At 36.7% G+C, this 27,898-nt stretch overlaps 1 protein-coding gene across 1 annotated transcript in view; it reads right to left on the bottom strand.

Annotated features, from left to right (window-relative positions):
* The window catches only part of PARD3 (par-3 family cell polarity regulator), a 435,290-nt gene that overhangs the window by 187,429 nt on the left and 219,963 nt on the right, over positions 1–27,898 (bottom strand). Inside the window, 6 exon segments of the mRNA XM_088534020.1 lie at positions 3,778–3,906; positions 4,797–4,936; positions 15,147–15,529; positions 16,913–17,038; positions 25,601–25,640; positions 25,643–25,683. Coding sequence (XP_088390146.1) covers positions 3,778–3,906; positions 4,797–4,936; positions 15,147–15,529; positions 16,913–17,038; positions 25,601–25,640; positions 25,643–25,683 — 859 coding nt within the window.

Here is a 27,898-nt window from a genome sequence, read left to right as displayed (position 1 = left end):
AAAAAAATAAATAAGAACACGGCTACACACGACATACACTATCTATTAGCAGGGGGATATACAGAGAGCTCTAACTCTGATGTGAAATGGCGATGGAAGAATGGACTTAGTCACGCTCCCTGATCCAAACCTCTCTAAATTAGCACTAGATGAGGTGAACTAATTTCTGGCCAGAGCACCTGACTTCTCCCATTGCAAGGGAGGTGGCTACCTGACCAAGGAAAAATCAAAACTGCACCCATTTCCAGCTGGTGGAAAGTTCTCGCTCATGGATGTTCTCCCCTCACCTTTCCCTTCTGCTGTGAAGTATTCAAAGAATGACTTCAGCAGTCTAGGCGAATCCTACCAAATATTTTAAACAAGTACCTATTTTCACCAAAAAACAAAAACAAACAAACAAACAAAAAAGCTAATTTTAGGAATTGCCCTTCTGAATTCACTTTGATGAACCAGAACCATCAAATCCTGATGCTTCAGGACAGGGGGATGCTTTCAGACCATCACACCTGGGACTCTCCTGTTCCCTGTGTTCCTCACTTGTGTGGAACATAAGGCCTTTCTGTGTCCCATGTGAATGGAGACACTTGTAAGGATTTATTGCTCTTCCAAGCTCAGGTTAACCCATATTAACCCCGCTTTAGACACGCAGAAGCTACCTTGCTGCTGGTTGGGATGGTCAGTAATTCCTTCCCCTCCCACTGGGCCAAAATCTGACCTCAGGTTTTACTGAACTTTTTCTGCTTTGGGCTGTTTTGTGGCAGAATAAGGACAGAAATGTAGTGGCAAATAATAACATAAATATCCAGTTAGCTTTAACCTACAGCCAAAAACCAGTAAAAGGTGAAGAAGCCAACTACCAGGAACTTATAAAAGACCTACACGTAAAACTAAACATAGTAACTTGGATGATAAAGGAGACTAATTCTACAAGCAAGTTTCTCTTGGCTGCTACTGAGACTTTTGCTCAAAAGCTAAATAATTTGCGTCAATTCTTCCGATGGATTCACATAGTCACTATCAGGTTCTATAAAAATCCTTCACAATAAATAGTAAGCAATCTAACACAGGTAGCTCACCCATGTGAGTGATCCTCATTCCCTTCATAAAGGAGTTTGGGGAGGATATTAAAGAAACAATCTACTCCTCACACTGATGAGGACAAACTCTAATGCATTAACTTTTTGGCATTAGGTAACCCTGGAAGCAGTAAAATCCCTGGTATTCTGAAGAAGCATAATCATTCCTGCAGAGCTCACTCATTAGAGTTGAATCCTGGCAATATTTTCTAAGTCCCTGTGTCCACAATTTATTCATTTTTACCATGACCTGTAGCATAAAAACTGCTGCACAGAGCTATGATTCTCTCTCACACACACTCTAATCTAACACCACAAACTACAAAGACTCCATAGCTACCCAAATGGGATCAAGTTAACATTGCCTTAAATTTTATATACAACTGTACACTTTCATATGTCCTTTCCAGACAATACTGTCAACATACATTAAAGACCTTAAACTTCACAATTTCCCTGAATGTTTATTATCTTCATTTTACTTATAAAGAAAAACAAGGATAAATAACATTTCCAAAGTCATTCAGCAAGCTGTTGTAATCCAAAACATAAAATCTAAACACCTCTTTTAATGGGATTAACTACTGAACAAATTTTGGCAAATATAAGTGTTTTTAATACTGATTGCTCCTCAGGACAGAATATGAAGTCCTGTACTTTAACAAATGAATAATATAGAACAGGATTATTTTTATGGATATATTTTTTGAGACATATCTCATTAAGTTAATGTGTAAGCATACAACTGTAGAGGATATGATAAAAACGTGGGAAGGATGCGAATCTAAATTGTCACTAAGTGGTTGGAGAAGGGTATGTAAGTGACAAAGTTGAACTGAAATGATTTCAAATCATTCCCTTTCCCTCCTCCAACTTGTTTTTTAAACATAAGACTAGTTAAAGTCAATGACAGGAACTAGCTAAAGAGGCTTTTTTTTTTTTAGATTAGTTCTTACCAGAGAGAAAGAACAGCCCTTACGCTGGGTTTCAGTTCAGCAGTTTCCCCAGCACTTCTGCTCCTGCTCTTTGACAGCTGTCAGCAGAGCAGCCCTAGCGCTTCCTCACGCTAGAACGCAAACAGACCCTTATGCAACAGAGCATCGTCACACACACGTCTGCTGTCAGCCCCTCACGCTGTAACCTCTTTAGCTGCAACTATGGCAAGTTGCAGCAGTTCAGATCTAGCCCTCCTACCACCTGACATAGACGAGATCCGGCTTCCCTGGACTCATGTGTGCCAAAATAACTGAGAAAGTAGCACCTGAGCAGCAGCAGGGAGGCCACTGAGGTTAAACGCATTAAAAGGGGTCAATTTGCTACTGCTTTTTAAACTAAATCCAGTATTATTATAATTAAGTCTATTCTATATTCATGTCATATCATTGTTTAGAAGATATTAGTACAAAATACTGTATAAAGTATGCTTCCTCATTATAATGTAGAAATAATATACACAAAATTAAGCCATTTTCTTCTAAGTTTATTTAGAAAACTTAAAAAGCATTTTCATTCACCTTTATGTAAGATACCAATACTGTGAAAATTACATCATAGGAGCTTATAAACAGATTGCTTTCACAGTTCCAGCCTTAAGGAGGAGAACAGTATGACTTCATGTTGCTCAATTCTATTCATTTTATGACATCTTTCACTTAAATGTATCAATATCTGAAGTCACGTTCCAAGAGTATTAAGCTAACTGTGCAGTTCATTTGCATCATTCCCTGCCACTTTGACTTACAAAGTTTAATTGCAGTTTGGAAAAAATAAAGGCTAATGTTAACTATCTTGAAATGTTCAAACAAAAAATCATTCTTTTTGCATTCAAACTAACATGAATACAAAAGAAAAATGAAGCAATCTATTCATCACACTAAATGTCACTTATATTTGTCTATCTTCTCACAATAATGCAGCCAAATAATTTATTTTAGAGCTATATATAGCTATGATAATACAAATAATAAATAACTCCAGCAGTTTAATGGAATACAGAACAAAGTAAGACTGCTACATTCACAGTCTACCTTTTCATAACAGAAATTATCTTGAATAATTATCAGGGAAATATCTGTATACACTATGCAAGTGGAAGAGGTACAGTATGAAACATCATTTTTTCCCATTTCATATAAATTCCTCAGAAACATTCTCTGAATTATCCCGCTAAATTAATAACTGCAGGATTTCCATTCCATAGACAGATTGCATTTATATTCAAACAAGAACTATTATTTCTTGTATATTCCACTTTTTCATAGTTCATATAGTGGATATCCATATATCCTCTTTTGGCCTAACATTAAATGTTCTAAAATATTTTGGTGAGCAGGTAGTGGGACAAATGGCAACTTTACAAACATAGATTTGCCCATGTGAAAGATATTAAATAATTTACTTGTCTGCTCTGCATGCATCCAAAGTCCACTAGATAACTTCTTCTATAATAAGCATTTTAACCCAAAATAGATTCAGACTGGTTTTAAAACTCTCATTCATACATTTTTAACAAATATTTAATTCCAATACCAGATCTTAAAGAGAATAAAAAAACATTCATGTAAGATATTCTAAATAAAGCAAAATAGCCATTTGTTTTCTTGCATTCAGTTCTGACCTTGCACATTTACTAACGGATGACAAGATCAAATCATTTGCTCACAACCATCTAAATCTCTTAGCTGCTCTCTACTTTACGCACCAGTTCCCTTGGATGGAATGTTTCTTCCTGTCGAAAAATCAAGAGGCTGACGGTTCCTCCCATCTTGGTGCTCCTCAGCAAGGACACTACTTCTTCCTGAGTTTTCCCTGTCAAATCTACTCCGTTTACCTGTGCCAAAGGAAATAGTAGAAAATGCTAAGACTCCAAAAACTAGAAACCCATAGGGAAAAGTCTTGCGAATTATACAGGACTGTATTAAAAAGTAAAGCTCACTGATACAAACTGTTCATTGGCTGAGTACAGTTTCCATTTGATAGAATTTGCGGCAAAATGTCTGGCCTGAATTAAACCAAAACCATAGTTGTATGAGGTTCAGAAACAGATAAACAGACCTCTGTCTTGAAATATTTCACAAATCTGAATAATAATTGTGAAAGAATGGCCAAAAAAACCCAAGCTCTTTTGTCAAACAATTTTGTTCAGTTTTCTGTCTTTCACCATTCTTTTCTCTCCTATTCACACACATACACTTTTAGAAATATCTATGTTTTCCTGTTTTAGAAATAGGAAGGCAGGAAGATTTCTGCTCTGCTCCCATCACAGAGAAATTTAGACCCATGAGGACGTCCTCCCTTCAGGAGGGAAGTGGCCGTGATCCGCAGTAGCAGAATCCTCATCTTGCATCTTGCCTTTACATTAACTCACTAAACCTCTCACAGTCTTAGCAATACTCAAATCATTTCTGGTTTGTCACTTGGTGCTGATTTAATGTCAGGTATTAGGTAACGATTGCTCCTCTTCAACTTATTCCTCAGCAGCGATGCAAAAATATGGCACAAAGTCACATAAGGATATTTAAACTCATTGTTTCATAATATGCCTGAGTCTTGTGCTTTAAACTGCTACCTTCTGCAGGTGCACAGCCCCTAATCTGCTACCCCAAGAAAGAAAAAGAAGAAACATTTTCCTATAATATAAACTATTAAGAGTTGTTAGAAATGAACTATTCTATTGTCTTACACCAAAATACAGAGAACCAACATGTAATACTTCATCACCTCAATTAATCGGTCTCCAGCTTTTAGTCTCCCATCTTGAATAGCTGCACCTCTTGGAAGGATGTTTTTCACATAAATTGGAGCAGAGCCACCAATTGGGACATCTCTTGAAGTAATGCTAAATCCCAAGCCCTCTGTACCTGTGCAAGAATGTAGAATATCACTTGTAAAATTCACATTTTGTATTATATATTAACTTTATCCAGAAGAATATGCATTTCTCACTGAAAACAAGTCCATGAGAACACATACATACAAGGTAAGAGTTACTTACATGGCATGGCAAAACATACACACACAGATATTGCGTGTATATATATATATATACATATATACGAGTAATACATCTGAAGCACTGACTCTTGGCACAAGCAGCTTAGCAGGCCTTCCTTGTAACTTGCTGTTCTGACAATTTCCAAGTCACTGCCATATTTCCAACTTTCTATTTAAATAAGATGAATGACAAGGAACCAGAACAAAGCACACATGATACCCCAGCCCTGCCTTCCCCCTTGTCAATGTGGATATTGTCAATAGTCCTTTCCTTCTCTCTTGTGACACTCAGCAGTGCCAGTGAGCTGATGCTGTGGGCCAGGAGGTTTTGTCAGCTCACTGCTGCCACGGGCAGGTCACGGATACACCCGGAGTTCAGTGGTCTCATTTCTTCTGCTCCAAGAGACCTCAGGCGGGTTTGTGTCCTCAGCTCCTGGGCCCTGCGGGTGGTCTCCTTGCGGCTCTCCCCGCTGGCACCCATCGTCCATGACCCTGCGAGGCTGCTTGGCAGGAAGCAAAGCCAGGCGGGCACCTTGCGCTCAGGGTTTAAATGCTGCTGTGCATCCAGGTGACTACACTTAGCTAAGACTGACTGAAGCCAAAACAAAACAACAGAAATACAGAAGGGTACATGGCAAATGAGACTTGTTTCCATTTTGAAGAAATTATACTCTTGGTTACGGACGTGTACTGCATTTCAGCACCCTACCAGGTACAAGCAGAAAGGACAAAACGAAGTCTTTCCTACCATGCTGAAAGTCCATTTGCAATCTCTTTGATGCAACTTATCCCGCACTATCTGCGATCTTTGAAACTCCATGTTGAAGTTCCCCAACACTGCACACTGTTTAAAGACCACTGAGGACACGCAGACAGCTGTTAAATGGCACATGTCAGTACCAACAATCTCGAGCTGAAGCATTTCACAGCCACCTTCAAGAGATGCCCCCAATTCCCTAGCTAGATACACACATCCCAAGCTAGATTTAATCCGACTTACTTGGGTGACCTTTAACTGGGATTCGGTGACATAAATTCCACAAGCATAGCTATGGTCCCTGGAAGTCACACAACTTATCCTTTTGCATAAAATCTCAGGGACAGGCAGAAGCTGAGCTTTTATGCAAAAGCACTTAGTTTCAGTCTCGGGGAAGCTGAACGTGCCCTGTGTGAAAGATGCACAACTAGAGAATTACTGGAGCTTAAAGTCTGAGTTGATTTGTGTCTTATAATCCATTCCCTAAATTCATTTGCTAAATCTACTTTTTCACACATGCGAAAAGGAAGTAAGATTCCCACATCATCAATATTAGTTTATACACAGATTTCAGAGATCTCCACAATTACAACTGACTAAAATTTTTAACCAGCCAGATGGTGATCATGGGAAGAAATAAGCTGACATAGGAGGCATTGGAGGATGGGTGAAACACAGCTTTTTTAAGTTTTCCTATTGAAAGTAGGTAATTCTCACGTATCAAACGCAGAACAAGAGCATGCAGCTCATACTGTTCAGCAGTTTTGGATTAATTCTTCTAAGCTATCAAGAGACAACTTATTTTCCTCAAATCTGTCACAGTCAAGATACCTAAAAATAATATTTGAACTTCAAGGGCTTCACTTCCAGGCTAAAATAAAATTCATCAGGGCTATTGCACAAAGATGCAAAAGTTAGTCAATATCCTAATATCCCCATTTTAGCTTGGAGATCTCAAAATTTTAAAGACGTCTCAAGCAGTCACATAGGTCTTTAATTCCTTGTAAGATATGAGGAAAACTGTAAAAAAATTTTAGTCATACCTTGACTTCTTTTTATAGTGTTTATCTTTTCATATTTTAGGTATCAATGTTGAATATTGCTCTCTCAATAACCGTTTCATCCACAAAATTTCTGAAATAGTATCAGAATCTGACTGCCCAGGACAACATTCCATTATTACCATGTGCCCGATACGCACAGCCTAATTATGGTATCGTTACAGGTGTGTGGTTCTTAAACTCCACTTTCGAACCTTGAAGAAAAAATGGAAGTTGAAACGTTCATATTATAAATGCACACAGGATATAAACTTGGACTATGGCATTTTATGCTGTCAAATCTTCAGAAAGCCCCTTCCAAAGCCTGCAGAATTCTGCAAATCCACAGTGACGGATTCCATATATTAGCAGAATGAAATTTTAATCTACTTGTTTCTGCAAAAAGAGAGTGCCTAGGCTAAGCTACATTTTGCTACACTGCTTTGTACAGCTGGTTTTGTACTTTGAAACAGCTTTCGGATGTCATTTCCCTCTTCTTTTTTCACTGCTTCATCTTACTGTTATTACACTATAGCTGCCCTTAACTGTACAATACAACTCCATCAGCCCTATGCTTATTGTGTGTAATTTAGGAGTTGGCAAGATTTGAAAATAAAAGGCACATTTAATTGAGGTCAAAAACATATACCACTATGGCTGGATCAACTTTATGCTTTTTTTTTTCTTCTTCTTTTTAAACACATAACTAATTCAGTTATCCATATTCCACGTTTCAACTGTCCTATCAATAGAAATGTATATTCCATCTTAATACCTAACCTCTACAAACATATTTTTAGTTCTTATGGTGTAAAACTGTACGTTCTAATAATGAGGGAACTGTGCAAACATACTGTAGGCTCCCCTGATTCTGATTTACGCTAAAAGAAGCCCGTAGTATGGCTACAGAAACTGGAGAAACAGAGTTAGAACCAGAACAGAAAGAGAGAAAGGAAAGAATTTTCATGTTTTTGAAAATACAGGCATTATCCTTCTCAAAGAATAGGAGCTTCAGTTTTTAATGTCTAGGTTATCTGAGCTATATTCAACTTAACCCCTTACAGATTTTGAAAAGAGAGAGAGTAGGAAACATCTCTTCCTCCCTCTACAGCTGTCATCTCTGACAATAATCAAATTGTGATAATAACATTTAAAAATTACCCACTAATTGGTGTAATTCAAATTCTTAGGCTTCTTTTGATAAAGCAGCAGCTCTCTTGACAAGTTAGAGCTCCCCTTTTCTCCGGAAGGCAATGCCAAACACACTTGCAAAGGTCACATTACCCTAGAGACCTCAGCCAGCTCTGAACTGAAGGCAAAATAGTTTTAGGTGAATGAAAGGACTATGGCTACATAGGACTATGTTGTACAGAGAAGGCAGATTCAGAGTTTCAGTTGCTATTTATGGAGAAGTCAGTTTTAGTAGCACTAAGATAGGAAAAAAAACTCCACAATAATTAAATATACATTCAAATGAACATCATTGTCTTAGTTGGAATCAGCCTGATCATAAAATGACAGAATGTTAAAGGAATCTTTATATCATGCTAGAGACAGCCAGCTTTTCTGTCATCTCCCAGAGAGGAAGGGTTTAATTTCTCCTTGACGTCTTCATGACTGTAGAAAGCCCAGGACTGGGGCAACGCTCCTGTCTTTCCAAGGCTCTTCTGCATTCAGGGAAGTGCTCTCCTCAGCCAGCATTAAACGCAGGTCTAAACTGCAAGAGCAAAATGTGCTATGGGGGGAAATACTGCCTGAACACAAGAGAGAAGAGAAGCATCACCTCTGCACTGTTTGCTTTCAGTTGAATTTTCAGATTAAAAGCAGGAGCTAGATATATTTTAAAATATTCATTTTTATACACTAAAAAATGTCACAAAGATGACAACTGCTCTTATTCAAAAGGAACTATGGAAGGAAGTTTTTGCAATTGGTCAGAAGACCAAAAGTCACACACGTGCTAGAGACCTTTGAGAGAAGCTGAGCGTATGCTGCTATCAAATCACTAGTCCTCCTAGTCCTCCAGAACTTCCCCTGCTTTAGACTAAGGCAAACGTGATGTAAAATCTTTATTTTGAGCATTGTAAGGAAGAGTTGAAGCGCAGCCAGTTTCAGGACTGCGCAGGCCATGGTTTGCACAAGGTGCAGCTGTGCAGTCACATAGACTCAGGGCCCACAGTCTAGCAGTGATGGGGCAAAATGCAGAAGCCAGACCATTGCTAGACAGAATATAAGACCAGAAATAAAACTCACGGCCCATTTTGTCTGCATGGCTTCTTCTGACCTCTGCATTGCTTTTAGGCAGGAGTTAATCCATGGCCTAATTATAATTCTGACTGTTTGTACATTGCATTTGCTACCCATCTATCTATGTCTCCATTTTCTTTCTCTGCTTGAAAACGATAACAGAATAAGCTTCTGCAAGGAGTGTTCTTTGCAGCTCAGCATCTGATTAATTTCCCTCCACTTTTGTCTTCTGGGAGTATTAAAAAAGGGCTAGTTACTAGGATAGTGAGTTAATTACATTGATCACAGAACTCCTTCAGATCCCAATTTGATATTTAAACGCATTAACCCTTTTTAAAGAAAGAGAATGCTTCGAGTTGAGACTCAAGCATGAAGTAACCTGTGTTCTCTAAATTTATGCAGATTAACCCTGTCATTAAAATCCTATTTTAAGAATAACTCTTCCCCAGATTGTCCCTCCTACATGGTTTCTCCCAGGATCTGCAGGCAAACAAGCATTACTTCATGAGCTTTGACTAGACACATTCCTCTCCATTAGTTCAGAGACCCAATACGGAACATTTGAAGGATCCACAGTACGAGCTGCTCAAGATATTTGTCTTACAATTACCTCTCCTTCAGGAGTGCAAGCAAAGCTTCAAATGAATCGTGCTCTTCTAGCTCCCCTAATTTAAGAATGTGCAGACAGATGAATTCTCAGGTACTTGTACTAATCTCCCTAAATTAAAAAAAATCCCACTTCTAAAACCACATAAAATGTTTGGTGACCAGACAGTAATGCACTCTATTTGCGAGTATTTCATGTAAGAGAAGCAGAGAACACTTTAGAACCACACTAAGAAAATCCACACAGGCCAATAAAAGACTGTTAAGGGAAGGCCCAGGCCCTTTGTTTCAGCACGAGGAACCAAAGGCACAACTTCCCTCTCCTGGCAAGCGGGCACACATGTAAACTGGTTATGACACAAAGTAGCTTAAACAACAGAGCGAAAAAATGAAACAACTTCTTTTAGTGACAGCATTAGACTAGGAAAATATCCAGAACATGGAGAGCTATAACATTAAAATAAAGCTAAGTACAAGGACCACACACTCTGTGACAGTAATTAGAGCAGATACGCTCCTTTCATGCCTTTCCAATTCCCTCTTTTTCACAATAGACTATTCCTTAGGATACATGTACAGAGGGTTTATTGCTGAAATAATTACCCAGCTGCTTTAGCCTAGAAAATGTTTTTCTGTTGCAGACTGGACTGCACGCAAGAGCTGAACAGAAAAATTACTCTGTTCAAAGTGGGGAGCTCTCATTACTTACCAGCCTTGCCCGGCTTTCAAACTTACCAAGCCTTACCAAGAGCACTCTAGATGCGCTCTGAAAAGTTACTTGTAGCACATTTATTTTAAGCCTTGTAGGTTCAGAACTCGTGCAAGTGCAGATGGGGTAAATGTTCATGCAAATGACCGCTTCGAAACCTTACGCTCGGGTGCCTGTAACTTTTCTGTAACACTTCTGCTGCCACATGCACAATCCAGGCAAGTTACTTGCATGTCCACTTTCTATGCAGTGATGTGATTTGGAACATCTTTTTTTCTCTAAGCAAAGTTGGTACCTCTCGGTAAGATTTTTGACTTGGCTAATAAAAGTATTCTCCCCTTTCTGCTACAGCCTGCTAATAAATAGCTATCATCAGAAGTGTTTTCTTAAAACTAGAAGGATCAAATGATGCATTTTTCTTTCCTCTAGTGGCTAATAATGCCCAAAATGATTTGCTCCATGCTTGACTCAGATCTGCTTCTTATTTTTCAAGGTCACTTAAGCAATTAAGGGATCTACGAATTTCAGTTCAAAAGTGACAAACATCCTTCCCGTATCTCAACAAGAATTTTAATGTCAGTTTGCTTCTAAGAGAACATTTCAATCGCTTCAAAAGAAATTTTAAATAAAAGTTTAAAATGTCACTTCCAAGCCTGTCTCAAAAATCTCTATGGAAGAAACAAGAGAGTAGGATGAAAAATGCATGTAAATCTGTACACTGTAGGTACATGATAGAAGATATCTTACAGATAACCTTAGGCTCTTACGTGTTCTCCTACATAAGCAAGGTTAACCCAAGGTAAAAAGTCAGTGCACATAAACTGTCCTGTAACTGTCCATATCTGTGCTTTAGTCTTTAGAAAATACAACACAATTTCACAATAGCATACTTCTAAATTATCTACAGTATCTGCTCAATTCCAAAAATTATTGCAGAAGGGAGGTTGGGTATTGCAGGGCCATAAGACTGAATGCCCAGTCATCTACAGGGACTTCCACATGTTTTAACCTTGGCTCTGTAGACAAGAGAAGGCTTTAATGAACCCAAACAGCCAGCAAGCCAAAGGGATATAGAACAGAAAACTTCGAAGACCGAAGTCCTTTGTAATGCTCCTCATCTCCATGATTTAAACTTTCTTTTTTTTCTTTTTGTTGTATTACACAAAGGTGTCTCCTTCCTCACCAGATTCACCATCTCCCAGAATTTGGCTACCTTGCCCTTTCTATCAAGAACAATGTTGGACTCCATCCTTCGTTTCAAACGATCTTCCTGGAGCTACAGATATCCTCCTTAAAGAATTTACAGAGCCTCTGGTAGAGCTGCTTTCAGTGACTCTTACAGCTATCTTGCTGTAGAGCATCCTACAGTTCCGACACTCATTTCTTACTCTTGAGGCTCTACTGTCTTTCAAGGGAGAGGTTCTTTGGGCCAAAAGGGGAGAGAACACCACAACCCAACATCCAGTTGGAGAACAGTATTTTGAATGCTTTAGGGTGAAGAAGCTAAATGCTGCAAGTTACAACAGCTCAAAGACTGAGCCTTAGAATCTTCTGTTGCAGAGCAGGATATTTATAATTTATAACTGTCTGGCTAAAGTTTTCTCTCAGTTGCATGGGCTTAAACCTAATGTAATAATAATTAAAAAAAAAACACTCTGGGAAGGAACTGCTGCAGATGAGATCAAAATTTGTCCTAAGACACTGTGTGTGATATAAGGGGCTTTCCTTCCCGTACATATTAGCTATGAAGAATTGTATTTATTTATTTATACTTACTGTGTATCAGCTTACACCAAAAATTATATAAAGACAGGCTGGCTGTCATTTCTTGTGCTATCTTAATTTGTGTGAAATATTAAGCTGGACTGTTATACAGCCTTAATAGCACTAGAATATCAGTAATAACCCCTACATCTATATGCTAAAAGTTCAGGCCCTGACCTTTAAGGAAAGATAAACAGATATCCATTTTCATTTAGAAAAGCCAGCAAACATTCTGCATTGACTGAAACATATGACTGACCTTCTCTTCTGACTTTATTAAACAGCTAAATCCTATGAAAGTTCAGGTTATTTTAAAATGCCAAAACAGCAGTAAATATTAAGAAATCATAATTATGGAAGCAGATTCTATAGGGCTGTTTTACCACATCATTTTATATAATACAGCTCATGCAATATATAGAAGAAGGTTTAATAAATAGGCGGTAATAAAGAAGGTCTGCATGTACTGAAGAATCAGTTCGCATATATTACATCCTTTACCAGGACACACCAGTTAAATCAAAAGTGAATTTCAAGATGAAGCCCTCCATGTTGTGTGCTATAATGCATCCCACAAGGAATTTTTAATCTAATTATAGGAATTAATGAAATAATTGCTCTATGTTAGCTACAAAGAAAGAACATTTAAGTTTCTATAAAGCCTGTATTATTAAACCATTCTTCATTAGAAATAATCAAAGACCAACAATTTCCCCTGTTGCACCTATATGTATAGCCAACTACTTGGGCGTTTTGCTTCGTTTGTTGCTCCCCATGTAAATTCTTGGGGGGATCAAATGAAAGTGAAAATGGGAGAACATGTCTCTTTCCAGAGTGGATATTAATAAATGAAAGATAGCAATAAAAAGTAATCTGTTTTATGCAAAGATTTTTATAAAACATTACCATGCATAAAATACACTACGATAAATAATTTCTTTCTTTCTCTATAGTCTTACAAGAGACACTATAGAAAGACTATAGAGAGAGATAGAAATTATTTATCACACTGGGCCAGGTCCCATCTCCACATAACACTCTCATATGAGCAATCTACTAGGAGCCAACAACCCCTACAAGCTTCCCAAACATATTCTAGATAACAAAACTTACTGTAAGAACCATTAAAGTTCTTTACTTACTGTAAGAACCACTAAAGTTCTTACAGTAAAGAAATGGTGAAGAATGGTGAAAACTAGACCTTAAAGGTCTTACAGAATATAGCTAATATGCATTTTCTTGCATTCATGTTCAACTAACATTTTGGTGCAATAAAGGCTAAACTACCTTAGAGAAGAAGTGAGAGTGTTTTAAGAAACAGGATCCGGTGTAAAATGATCAAAATATAACCTCACATCACAGTGAAAGAATCTGTGATGTACTGAAATTACATCCCCCTATTTTATCAGCCCTTTGAATACCACATTTGCCTAGGGGGATGGGAAGGGAAGATATCTGCCTGTATTTCATATCCAATGCTTTTAAATTATACTGGAAACTCTTAGGGGCTTTTTTGTGTTGTTTTGTTTTTTGTAATGTCCCAGTGATGTTTCCAAAGGCTTCCAGTGGACATGAAAAATAGATAAAAAGCGTTAACTGTGATGAGAGCATATCTGAGCGTGTATTTGTAAGCAACGTGATTCCTTACTCAGCCAATAATAAAAAGTTTTTCCAAGCAGGTTTGATTTGAGCTGATGGCCTAAAGTAATTCTTGAAGGAGCATCAACAACAGAAGCAAACTGTCAACTCAACCTTATGTCATCCAAGTTTGTAGAGCTTAAAATTCAGTAACCAGAAAGAAGCAATCTGGTGGTTCACGTGAAGTTCATAGAACAGAAAGCATAAGGATAATGTGACAAGTAGCCTGGTACCCACAAAACCAGGCAAAAGCTCTAACATTCAATGCATTGCCTTCCGTATCTTGCAAGAAGGAAGTTAATTAAGAAAAATTATTAACACTAAGCAAATATTATTTCCTAGATGGAAAGTATACTGAGTTCATGGAGAATATCATCACACTGGTAGACTTTTGCTGTGTAATGTAAATACCACTTTTGCTCCTAAAGGCTGAAGTATATCTAACCTTAAGCATGCTCATTTTAATTTCATAAGGCTTACAGCATGCATGCTTCTTTAAAAAGTCATTTACCAAGAGCTAAGAAACACTCATATCTAAAATAAAAGTCATTTCACAATACTTTGAAGTATCCTAAAAGGATCTAGATGGTAACAATATAAAAATACCAAATCTTCTCACAGAGGCATTTAACACATCATAAAAATTCCACAGATGTACCAAATACATCTACAAGTACTATATACATCTAAAACAGATGTTATGATATGCACACACTGCTTTCTTCTCTGTCCTTAAACAGTCTCTCACCCACATTTAAATTACATTAGCATAATGCCCAAGATAGGAAACAGTAGATTACACCTCAACAGTTTAACCAATAACTTCACCTCTCAGTAGAGGAAAAAAAAAAAAGCTTTTGTTGAAAATTAGGAAGTCCAGTTTACCAGATGAATCCAACACACTTTTTAAGTGTAAAGATAAATCCACAGTTTTTAAGTTTGAGAAGTCACGATAGCTTCAAATTGCAGAATATAGACCATTTTGGCTTATTTACTTTGTTTATATAGTTCTTCCATCACAGGGCCTTGGCAATAGCATTTGTTGTAATTAAGGCATTTTATCAGTTAAAGGACAGAAAAAATAACTAAAGCACTCCCTAGAACGGCTAAATGCTGCACACACAGAATGCATGATTCTCAAGCATGGGAAAACTCACCATGTGGTTTTAGAACGCATGAACAGCAGCAGCGTTTCAAAAACCAATCCATCAAACCCTTTAGGCTTTTGCAAACCATCATGCATAATACAACAGAACTGTATGTGCGTCTCTATGCTCTAAACGTACAGCACGTGAAGAACCGAGCTACTGCCTTACCTTTTCTCAGCTGTATACTGAGTCTCTTCCCTATCTTTTTGGTGTTATACCCACTGTTTGCAGTGGAGGTGAGAACTTTCTGAGGTGATGGTACCAGGCCCGATGGCGGCTTCCCTGATGAATTGATACTATGAGGTAGCTGCGAGTAGGAGTCTGTGTGATCTGACTGGTTCACCGCTCTAGACATTCTTTGTAACGTGTGAAGTCCAGAATTATTAATACTTTTGCTGTCGGCATACTGAGAATCGGGGCTAAACCGGTTGGAGTAGTATGTGTTCTTCTCGCTTTGGGATAGCTGTTCATACTGCTCTTTATTTGCTGCAGGGACCACATGGAACCAAATGATGGGCGCACGCATGGCTTGGCGAAACATATGCTGTGCTCTAGGTTCAAAATGAATAGAAAATTAGCAAATTAAGGCTGGCAGCCTACAAGACATTATAAGCATAATTGCTGATGTTAATTAAGCAACATGAGCTGACAGACACATTGAGAAACTCAAGCATAAACTATAAAACTTGAATCTGTTCATTAGTCTACTATGCTTTTTGCTAAGGTTTATAGCCTTAGGCCAATACCATGGGTAAACATGCTTAAAACTAATATTCAAAATACTGTACTCTGAAAAGTGACAACTTTAACCCCAGTATTGAAATGCATATAGTATTATGGCAATTAATAAAGTGCCCTGTGTTTTGAACCTTAATAATTAATAGTTCATTTACATAAGGTAATCACAATGATGGCAGAATTATTAGAATACAAACTGCATTTTAACAAAGATTACATATTTTCTTAACTTGCTGCTGATGCAGTCTTGCAAAGACTTTATCTTATATTTCACTTCTTGTATATAAGTAACCCTTCAGAGGACAACCTTAAGAAAGAGAAACAAAATGCTTAATTCTGCATATATGGACACAACTTTAGGCTGTGATCCAAAGCAGACTGAAGTCAATGGGCATTTTCAAACACTTAAGAAATTCGGATTCAGAATCCTACAGCGCAAGCACGGACAAGCAGCTTTCTACCACATAGTAACACAAGATTGTATTCCAAAACAGGTTAGAGTTAATGGAAATAAAAAACTAATTTCAAATTCATGTTAATTAAAGGATAATCAACCTGAGGAATATTTCATATTAACATGTCGGGGTCTTGGAAACAGAATTATCATCACTAAATCCACATATTTCCTACCTACCTCTTCTTTGCATTATTTTTCAATCATCTCTGTGAACTACATCCTGATTCCACTTTTAAAAGTGCTTCTGATTAATCATTTAGGGATTCTATTGAAGTCCAAACATCCACTAAAGAAATATTTCTGAAACTTATACAAGAACTTTCTGCTTCTGAGATCACTTTTAGTTCTCACATACACAAAATCAAAAATATGTTTTAAATGGTAAAAATAAAGTCTCCACACTATCCACATATAGCCAGCATGATGCACTGAAAGTATGCAAAGATCATGATGTATTTTCAGGGTAAATAACTTACCAGCAAAAGGAAAAAGAATCCATAATATTCAAAACTAAGTGAAATCCCAATCAAGTGAGAAATCCCTATACTCTAATGACAGTAGTTATCCTTTAGCTTTGCAGCTTGACTAATTAAAGGCCATTAACATCCTTTAGTGTGCCTTTTCTAGAAGGAGCAAATTTAGAGAATTTTTTCTTAAATACTTCATTACCTTAAATTAATGAAAGGTGCAGTTGCTAAAGATTAAATATCACAATATTACATACAGTAAATACACTTACTGTTCAAATCTCCTATTCCGAAGGTCTCCATCATTAATCCTGACAATACAATCATTCTCACGGAAAAGGTTTTCCTGTTCGGCTTTTCCACCTTTCTCCAATCGCTTCACTAACAGCCCCAGGGTTCTGGAACATTAAGATTATAAATGATCACAGATCTAACACTTTGCACTATATAAAATCCTGCTGACTTAATATTTTAATATAATCATTATGAGAAATGAGATTTTAAACTATCTTTACCTTGGATTTGGATATCAAAAATTTAAACAACTTATAAGCATTACCTGAATCCAGGAAACAAGGACCCTAGCAAAACAAACTTCTCGTTTCAAGCAAGTGGAGGCAGGGTGGTGACACCATAACCCTTCTTCCAAAAGGCCTGAATCTGTGAAATGTAGAAGGTGGCTCAAAGAAGCCTTGCACATCTGACAGCCTGTATCTCCTCTGTGAGTTGAAAGTAGCTGAACAAGAAATTCAACTTGCAGTTTTAACTTCTGAATTAGCACCAAATGCCTCAGCCTTTACTACTGCTTTGGTGCAAGTGAAATGTTGGGTCATCTCACCTAATAAGCAGCCTACAATGAGGGGATGGATAGAGTACAGAGGAACTTCATGTGAGCCAAATGCATTTATTGTGAACCTTACTTGAAGCATTACACGCAAAGTAGCAAAGAAGAAATTAAAAAATGAAATACCATTTTTAATTCAACATACTACCTAAAATGAATCAGCTCAGTAATGCCTGAAAATAATTACTATTTGGCAGTCTCTGTGGAATGAGTTGGTCATCTTACTGTCATCTTGCAGTGTCATCTTACTGACATTCTCAGAGAGAAAAGGTAAGCAAACGTTTAACCCAGCCTTACAGAATGGTTCCTGAGGAGAGCATTTGCACTGGTAGGAGCGTGGCCAAACTCAATGCTCTTTCTATACCTGAACCCATGGTTTGAAGGAGTCAACCTTCAAGATTAGTTCTTGCATCAACACAACATTGTCAAATTCACAGCATTCAATTTTTTTTTTTTTAAAGACTTTTTCAAAAATCATTCTAAAACATGGTATGGTATGGCAAATATTCAGATGAATGGCAGATATAAAACCAGATGCAACTTATTAGAAGAAAACTTTCATATCACTTCAGTTCACAAATCGCTTGAAATAAATGAGCAGTCAATGATGCTTAAAATGACTCCTCAGGCATCTGACAGCTACATATGCACTTGAGCACTCCATCAAATGGGCCAGAAAGGCAAAACTAAATTTATCTTTGTTCTTTCACTTTAAATTCTTCTTTTACCAATTTATCACTAACATGTGCAAATAATAATAATAATAAAGTAATTCATAATAAATTATTATTAAATAATAAATTATTTATTTTAGAAGAGAATCAAAATCTGTCTCCTACGAGGCAGGTGAAAGAGTAAGAGAAATAATTGTATTATTACTTCAATTTTGGAACCTCCTAAAGACATTTAGATATGCTGAAAGGATCTATACATACAACCAGAACAAGAGAAAAACAACAGAAAGGATCCAGACAACACAAAGCATCAAATGGAATTTGATTCAGACAGTGACGTTTAACTGACATTACTCTGCTTGCAGCCGAGGCAGGACGTTTCGCTCCCACCTAACGCACACCTTGCATTAACCTGATGTCAGGTTAACAGGGAAACTGCCCCTTCGAGCAGCCCCGTCCCCCCGAGCGAGCCCTTTGCAGCTGCATTCGGCCCCCAAGGAACCCCCCAGCAGCCCGGGGGCAGCCTGCTGACCAAGGCCTTAGATCTGCAACCAGCAGGATGGTGCCTCTTGCAGAAAAAACAGCAAGTGCCACGAGCAGAAAGTCTCCTTAAATCTAAAGGGCCGCTTCTCTACAATCCAAACATTTCAGGAAATAACACCTTTAAAACCCATCAGCTACTTGCATGCATCTAATCTTTCCCCCATGGGCTGCTCTTCTTCAGGTTTGGGACATCGTGCCCTTTCTAGATTCCTTCCAAAATCCCAGTATCTCTCACTAAAAAAGCTCTCCTTTCTTTAAAGCAAAAATAATTCTTCCAGTGCCTTTACTGATTACCTGGCTACAGTAACTCTTGCCAAGAAATACCTGGAACTTAGCAGAAACTCTCTTTTAGAAAATGAGCTGAGAAATAGTTACATAGATATTGATTAAGTGTTTTCCTGTTTGCTTTTCCTACAATATTTGAATAGCTTACATGAAAAAAAAAGTCCACAGAAGTACACAGCAGCCAAAGACTAACTTAACGATCAAATCTTGCTGTATTTACTGCACTAAAATTAGTTGACAACTATGAAGCTAGACTGTCATAAAGGGAACTGGTAGAAAAAAACATAATAGGGCTCGAACATAGTCTTAGACTTTTAAAACACTATGAATAATCACTGTGCACAAGTGGCAGTTGTTAGCTGAAACGGATATTGCAACTAACATTCATGAAAGTTAATATTTAAAATATTTCTATTGCTCTAACACAAGGAGAAATACTTATATATTTGCTGCATTACATTTTATCAGAACAGCTTCCAAACAAACAGAAGTTTGAAAAATATTTTATGTCTTTTTGACTTCTGAGCTGTTGACTCTATGTGAGGAAAAATACCTTTGAGACCCAAAGTGAAGTTACTGAAGAGGAGATTTCTAAGAAGGGTGGAAACAAGACAAGCAAATATAAAAACTGGGGACAGTACATTTGAGAGAAAAGCACTTAGATTTGAGAGGGAAAGAACAGCTTCTGCTCTGACTTTTCTTGCACTTCACAGCCAAGAGCCCTCTGATGCAGGGGTGCCTCCCTCCAGGGCTCGCAGACGAGGTGAGATTTAGGCATTCACATGTATGTGCACATACAGCAACTGCAACAGACCTTTATTTACATGATTAAATATGAAAAAAAAAATCTCCACGTAGGTATTAGTACAAGTGAGCTATGGCTTTTGAAAAACGTTTTTTTAGAAACAATACTTTCTAATGTTTCTGATTCTGGTAACTTAAATGGTTCTGGTACCTTGTCACAGCAGGACTCGCCTTTATGCGTGATTTGTTGTTTCTTAACAAGAATTGTTAAGCTTAATTCTTTTTCTTAACTTAATTCACATAAGCCATCAAATCTCATAAAAATTATTAATCCTAACCCCTGGTAAAATAACATAATACATTCATACACTGTATGTCAAAATTGCAAATAATTTCATTAAACAAAGACTACAAGTTCCATTAATGCAAGACTGCTCACTTCAGACACAACATATGGTGCTCATGCAGACCTTGCTTTTTAACAAATGTTAGAGCTAGGTTAACCAAGGCCCAGAAAGTTATAATCATGAAGAGGGGATTCACGGCTGGGTGAACAATCTGAAGCAAATTTATCAAATTTGAAGTTAGGATCCTTCCACAGCTTTTTTTTTTTTTTTTTTTAATAAACACATGTTACAAAGATTACTTTTGACACAATTTCATTGATAGCTTCCTGGGTACAGTTCTGCATCATGGTAAATTCGTCTAGATCTTCCAGTAAACATACATCCCTGAAAATTTTAATAATAATAATAATAATAAATTATCAAGTTTCTTATGATATTTCTTCAGCATATTATGGTAACATGCAGGCATATTATGGTATAAATGGCATTATGGGGATTATTGTTTGTTGCCGCAGTGACTGAAGATAAATAGACTACACCAAACATAGCAAACACCGTGCAATAACTTTAAAAAATTATTGTTTTTTTTTTCTCAGCTATGTGCCACCAGCATTAATTCTGATAAGTGGAGATGTAGCTTTAGAACAGTTTCAATATTCCACTTTCTACATTTGGGAAAAGTATCATTTACAAAGTCTGTGGACTAATCTTGTAAAATATACAGAAGTAACCATGTGTATACACACACGTGTGTGTAGTGTATTTACATATGACCTTGTAGGATAAAATCTAACGCCACATTTGTCAACAGTATTTGCTTAATCAGGTCAGTTAAAATAAGTCAACACATTTAAGTTCTTCTAAATTCTTCTACTATAATATCTTTAAACTATGATTTCTTCAAGAATGGGATTGTCAACATATCTAAAAGCTTCAAAAGTCTCTGTGAATCTCGGTAAAACACTACACAAGTCTGTAACCCTGTGGAAAGAATAATTGTAAGTGGAAATTGGTACCTGCACTGTGTTAGACTAATACTAACTGACATGGGCATGGAAGAGGAACAGCATATCGAACTACAGACATCTATCTTTTATTTGTTTTAAATACATAATTGGGAATGTAAACAGCTGAGATTATATTAGCATTAGCACCACTATATTTCCACAAGGTTCATTAGTCTAATTATACAATTAAAATAAACTCAGCTACATGTGTTAACATTTCAGTTCTAAGTATAAATTAGAACCAATGGTAAAACTAGAAACAGGCAGCAAATGTTTTATTGACATCTAAATTGGCTGAGTTAGTCAGAGTAGCTCTTTGAAAATATGAACTCCCCACATGCCACCCAGCTGCATGGGTTTGATGATAATTTGTCTTAATAAAAACTGACAGTGTAAATACTACAAGAGTAATAAAAATATTACACTGAACATCTAGAAGATGATGCAGCCATCACTGCCCATTGTATGATTGCACTGAAGTTATTTACCTATTACCTACAAAGTAACTGCAATGTAATCACATCAGACAGGACAGAAAATAAACAATTTAGATGTTTATGAAAAGTCACTAATATGAAAAGGCAAAAACTATTTCAGGGGCAAAAATAATGATTGGCTAGAAAACAGATGTGTAACAGCAGATGTTTCACACAAGGCATTCGATGTCAAAAGATCTCTAGAAAACTCTACCAGAACACAAACGTGGTATAAATCTCATGAGACAACAAGGTCGGAGTAGGAAAATCAACAACTTTGTTCAAATTGAAGGATCATGACTGGTCAACCCTAAATTGCACATACAAGAACGTCTATGAACATCATTTACGTCACTGCACTACTGTGGAGGCATTAAAATGCCTTTATCAGCTTTCAAGTCTGAACTCCGGAAATAATTTCCAATTTTTGGCAACTGCTTGGCAGCTTTTTGAGTTGGATAATAGCTCAAATCAAGTTTCACATAACTTTTAAGAGGGTCAGATCAAACCAAGCAAGCCTGGAATTCAATGAAAACACCGAGGGAATGGTACATTCACACCTCAGGAAATCTTTGTGCAACGCTTGTCATTTTTTAAACTGTGGCTACATTGGAGGCTTGAAAGGCTGGAAATGCAGGAGAAGAATCAGGGGAGATGCAGATAACATCTACCCACTGTACAATGAAATAGTGCATCATCTTTAGAATAGCACGTAAGTGCAAAAAGAAAGGTGGAATATACGAATCTCAGTACAGATAGCTTTGTTTTCTTTAGATCTTAAAGAATAAAAAAAAGAATAAAACTTTTTACAGTGAAATGATGTATAAACTCTGGAAATTAAAAAGCACTTCTGTTGAAAGTAAAATAAAATGTAAGAACTGTGGAACAGAACAATGTATAAACATGTTTTTAGTAAAGGGTTTGTGTAGGTATCATTTTCTACCATCACTTGTTTTGTTTGTTCTTTTTTTTTTTTTTTTTAATAAAAACTGAAGTTGTAATTCAAGCTCCTGAAAAGAAAGAAAATTCAGGCTCTTATTTTACCCATTCTTCTATGACGTCCTTTTTTTTCCATTTGTTTAGGACATATAATATAGAAAAAAAAACCCTATTTTTAGTTCACAGGTTTTAGATATACCATTTATTGGAGAATCTGTGTCACGCTTTGGTACAAGAAACAGCAGGCAGAGTCCTATGCACCCACTGTTCTACATCAAAATAACTTATTTTTGGAAGTTCTTTGTAGTGTTTTTCAGATGGATGACCAATTTTTTTTTCCTGCTCTGTTGTAATACTACACTGTTCACAGAATAAGGGATTGATGCTAAGAGGTAACTTTTCACAGGCTCAAAGTTTTCTTTCCTTTTGTGATTTCCTCTCTCTCATTCACTTTTTTCTTTGCTCTTCTAGTTACACTTTTCTGATCACTTTCTATGCCGTCCTCCTTTCTGCTTTCATTTTCATGCCTCCTGCTCTGTTTAGCACTCCATTTATGCTATAGCAAAATATGCAAGAAGGTTTTGCAAACAAAACTTTTATCTTGACAGCCTCCCTGACCATAAGGTGATGAATATGTACATGCCTCCTCCCTTTTGACAAGGTGAAAAAATTCAGTCGACCATAGCATATGACCAAAAAGCCAGTAAAGGACAGATGAGCTCCCAGTTGCAAAAAAAGGATAACAAGGAAACCCAACCATAGAATGACCACGTCTGAAAAAATCAGTAGTACTTTTCTCAGATTTTTTTTTCCTCCATAACAACAAATTTATCAGATTTTCCAAGAATCAAGATAATTAGCTCTCCCCACCTAGCAAAGGTAGGATTAAGTGCCTAGTATATTCTCAAGAGTTAGGGAACCAGGAAAAATTAAGGGCTCCAAAGTGAAGGTGGATGTATGTCGTTCCCTTCCAACATGCTTGGAGAAAATGTCTTTATTCTCACTGAAAGCATCAGTAAAGAAGGAGAGAAGGGGTTTGCAGGGGATCAGGCCTGAGCAGCGAGCAATCCCTTCCCTCCCACTGCTCCATCGAGACCGTGGGAGAGGCCTCCGGGAAGCACGAGGTGCTCCCTGGCTCTGGCTGCTCCCACACCTCGCAGACACAGACCAAGCGCTCCCTGTTCCTGCTGCTTCAGCTCGGAGAGACGAGAACCAGAGCAGGGGCCCAGCTGCGCCCAGCCGGGGGGAGGACACGAAAAGTCAACCCAGGCAGGAGGCCGCTGACCCTGCGCCCGTGCTAATACATAAACATTCCTTAATATAAACTGAGGATAATATATGCTAATATTTATACCTACAAAAATACATTATATATATAATTATATATTCATACACTTATATATTCATACACATTTTATATGAAATTATATATGTACATAATGTATAGTATACACTTAACCATAAAATCATAATCTCAGAATTTATATAAAGGGCAGAAAGCCTTTCATATTTCATGGCATAGTGTTCTTTTATATATATATAATATATATAAAAAAGTTTTTCCTGCATTTACATCTTTTTTTTTTATTATTTTTCCATTATGTATAAATAGCATAAGCTTTGTCTGAAACATGACAAGCACACTTGGCATTATGGAACAACTTACTTGCATTTAATCCTTATTAAATGTCAAAATATAGATTTTTAAAATCAATTTTACTAAACTGAACACTTAGTAAGCAGCCACGTCTTTTTCCTGGCCTTCACACTGGCTAAATCCCAAGTAATTGTATGGACAATCCAACCATTTCCAAGTTTATGAGATTTTCTTTTGAGCTTACGTGTGAAAGAGCATTCACTCGTGTCCCTTCCATTCCCATGCTGAATTTATTCAATTTCAGGTCACAAATAGAAGAATTTACCACATTATGTAAGTTCTTAACTCCTTAAGTCCTCAGGAAAAGTTACCTTAAATTCAAAAATTCTCGCAATACACATCGGTCTGGCTATCAAACATTGTGTTTAAAGTAAATTCCACAAGTAAAGATTTTACACCATATTTTAAATCCTTGGAAGGTATTTCATGCAGAAGGAAAAATATACCTCTCTCTGAAAAGACATAGATATTAACAGATGATACATAGCTAGTGACTCTTGCTTTCCATCACTGAACTGAAATTGCTATTGGATACGTGGACAAGTAAGAACGTTTCGGTTCTTCTATTTTGGTGTGTCTAAACAAAGATTACTTTCTTAAATTGTGTATTTGTTCCTCTTTTCCTTGTGGAGAAAAAATCTTGCGTATGCTCAAACCATCACCATAATAAAAACTTGCTCTTATTCTTGAACCATGCCTTCAACATATCTAAAAACTTCAAATGTAACACAAATTGTTACAAACTGGCAGTAGCTATTTTTCTAAGATTATATTAATGGTGCAATTACGGATCCTACAGACCCTAAATTGTAAAATTATATTTTAGTAAAGAAAGCATTTTGGATGATGCATTCTGTTTCCTAGTATAATCCACAAAATAATACTTTAAGGCAAATGACTTTCCTTACAGTTGTTTTTACCCTCAGAAATTCCAGGCTGGCTGCCACATAATGAAATTTAAAGCGGGTTCATGTGCTTTTAAAATGGTTTTGCTACTTCATTTTATCTCCAACACACTGCATAATATTTAATAATAAATGCATTTCAAAGAAAAAGCTTTTTTTTTTTTTTCAGTCATATCAAACGCAGGTGTAAGAAGCCCCCGGTTTAGACTGCTGTATTTGGTATTTGTCAGGAAGAAAATGTCGCATAAAAATCATTTTGAATTAAAGCAGCAGAATATAATCTATAGAAGTCCAAAAGACAGTCCTTAAACTTCGTTTTCCCATGAGATCATAATAGAACTTCTAGTATAAAACTTGCAATTTTAATGAATTTTAAGCTGTACACAAGGTGTATAAACTTGATTTTTTCCTTTCTTAATTAAAGTTTCCTTTAAAAATACAGTACTGCATATAAGGAACAGTCATAATACAAGAATCAACACATCTACGATAAAACAGAGCAAGTTCTGATTCAGTTAAAAGCCTCCACAATACATTACCTTCCACCTCGAGCACTGAAAGGCACTACATGGATTCCAAAGGCCCTCCGTCGTTGGAGACTTCTACGAGCTTTACCATGTCACTGTGAGACAATGACGAATGAGGGAGTATGAACATGTGCCGCGAAGGAACCAAAAAATCCCACACAAACAGACACAGAAAAACACAAACAGGCCAGAAACTACGTCATGGTGGTGAAAACATTGTTGAATGTTACATACCTGAATATTAATCTGATGGCATGAAAGGAGATCAATCAACAAAAATAGTTCAATTAATAAAACGAACAAAAATTAAACGCATTTTTGGCAAACTTAACTTTTTACATAATAGGTAACATGATCACATGGATTTATTTCTTCCTTGTTCTAAAGTTAAATTTAAGCTCTGGCCCACACCAACACTTAAAAGATTGAGATGTTTTTTATATCTAACGCTCTTAAGAATAGTACTTAACTGCCAGAACTTCCAAGGTTTTCATTCCTTAAACAGGGCATGCAATTTTTCAGCAAAAGCCCAAAAGCCGATCAGTGTTAGCTTCCTTTATTTGTTTATTTTAGGGAAAGACAACTCTTAAGTCTTAATGTAAGTTTTACATAATTACCAACTAGTCAGAGAAGAATTATCAAATTTGTAATTCAATAAAGTATTTTGTATTTAAAACACATTAATACAATTGGCTTTATTCTATTTCCATTTCCTTTAGAGAAAATTGCTGCATCTCTCTCTCCTTAGTGCACAAAGTTTCCAAAACAAGAATTAACTTTACCATACATCCTCCTGAAACAGCTCCACATCCAGTTTTGGATTATAGGCTTTGCTTTAGAGATAAAAAACAGCTCAGAAGTTGTACAAGAATTCTAGAAACAGATTTGGACAAACCTAGTAATGAGCTTCAAACACGCATGCATGTGGAAAGGTGGAATATTACCATAAGCTATAAAGAGCCATAAATACCCAAACGAAAAAATAATACACGCAGACCAAACTGCTCAATAAATCTGGAAGTTGCAGATCAGAACCAAAACCACAACATGAATTTGTGGCTTATGTCTCTCTCTGGTATTTCATACTTTTTCTGTATTTCCTGGCAGCATATGGATACCTTTGGGAAACCTGTTCTTAGAAGCACAGAAATCATAATAATCTAGAAATAAAAATGGAGCAAAGTCCAAAACCAATGCTCCGTGACAGCAGTAAAGATATTCTAATTCCTTCAACAGCCTCTTGATCAGGTGGTGGCTCAACATGAAATCTTGCACTGCTTAATCCAGAATTTGAGATTACTGAGTCCACACAGTGCTAGGAGGTCAACAATACCATTTGTTTTATATTCCTTTCCCAGTAACCAGAAAAGTGTCATTTTTCAGAAAGAGAGAAACTTTTGAAGATTGATAGCACTTTAGCATCTGGTAATATCTCCAGGCCTGGTTTCTTTGTAGCCTACCTTCTTTTCATTCTCACCATACATTAAGGCTAAGTGTTCATTAAATTCTGTGCAGAGCAACTCACAGGAATCAAGCAATACCTTTCATGTCCAAAAGGTATTCTAAGGCATCTTTTACTCTTGGTAAGCCTATGACCCCCTATGAACACCATTTTTTTCTGAATTTCCTGTTGGCTTAAAAGAAAACTGAAGGCTGAGGAAAAGAAAAAGTAAAATCAATGTGATTCACCTGGAACTTTCATGGTAAGTGGAAACACAGCTTCAATTAAAAGTTCAATCTTCATAACCAGCCTACACTGTTAAACTTGCTTTATTGCTTGAGCCAGTATTCTTCCCTTACTCTTAAATATACTTAAAAGTTTATGCGCTCATTTTTCTTCTGTTTTTCTTCTAAAAACTCATCCTAAATTCAAATTATAAACTCCATAAAATAAAGAGAAATGATTCCTTCCTAATTGATCCAATACATATATCTTCCTTGACTTTGCACAAAAATTTCAAGTGTTTTAATTCTGCTTCTCACCCTAGTTTTCTCCTAGGGCACTTCAAACAAACATACAAAAAGTTATGATATCAAAACAGTATGATATCAAACAGCATATGATGAAAAGTCAATAACTTGGTAAAAGGAAAATTAAGAAGTATTAAATGTGACATAAGCTCTATAAGCTCTATTTAGCAATCAGCATTTGGAATTTACAATATAATAGATTTTCTTAATGGAATAGAGAAAATTTTATTGTACATCACTTAATACACATCACCATGATCTAACATTTAAACACTCTCAAGTTAATTCACAATTTAATTCAGAAATAATAGGAGCGAAAGATTTTTTATAATTTAAAAA

The sequence above is a fragment of the Tinamus guttatus genome, unplaced genomic scaffold (assembly GCF_059628265.1).
Source record: "Tinamus guttatus ecotype Peru unplaced genomic scaffold, ASM5962826v1 Tinamus_guttatus_pri_ptg000530l, whole genome shotgun sequence".
Taxonomy (NCBI): Eukaryota; Metazoa; Chordata; class Aves; order Tinamiformes; family Tinamidae; genus Tinamus; species Tinamus guttatus.
The sequence above is the reverse complement of the archived record's forward strand: the minus strand, read 5'-3'. Positions and strand labels throughout refer to the sequence as shown.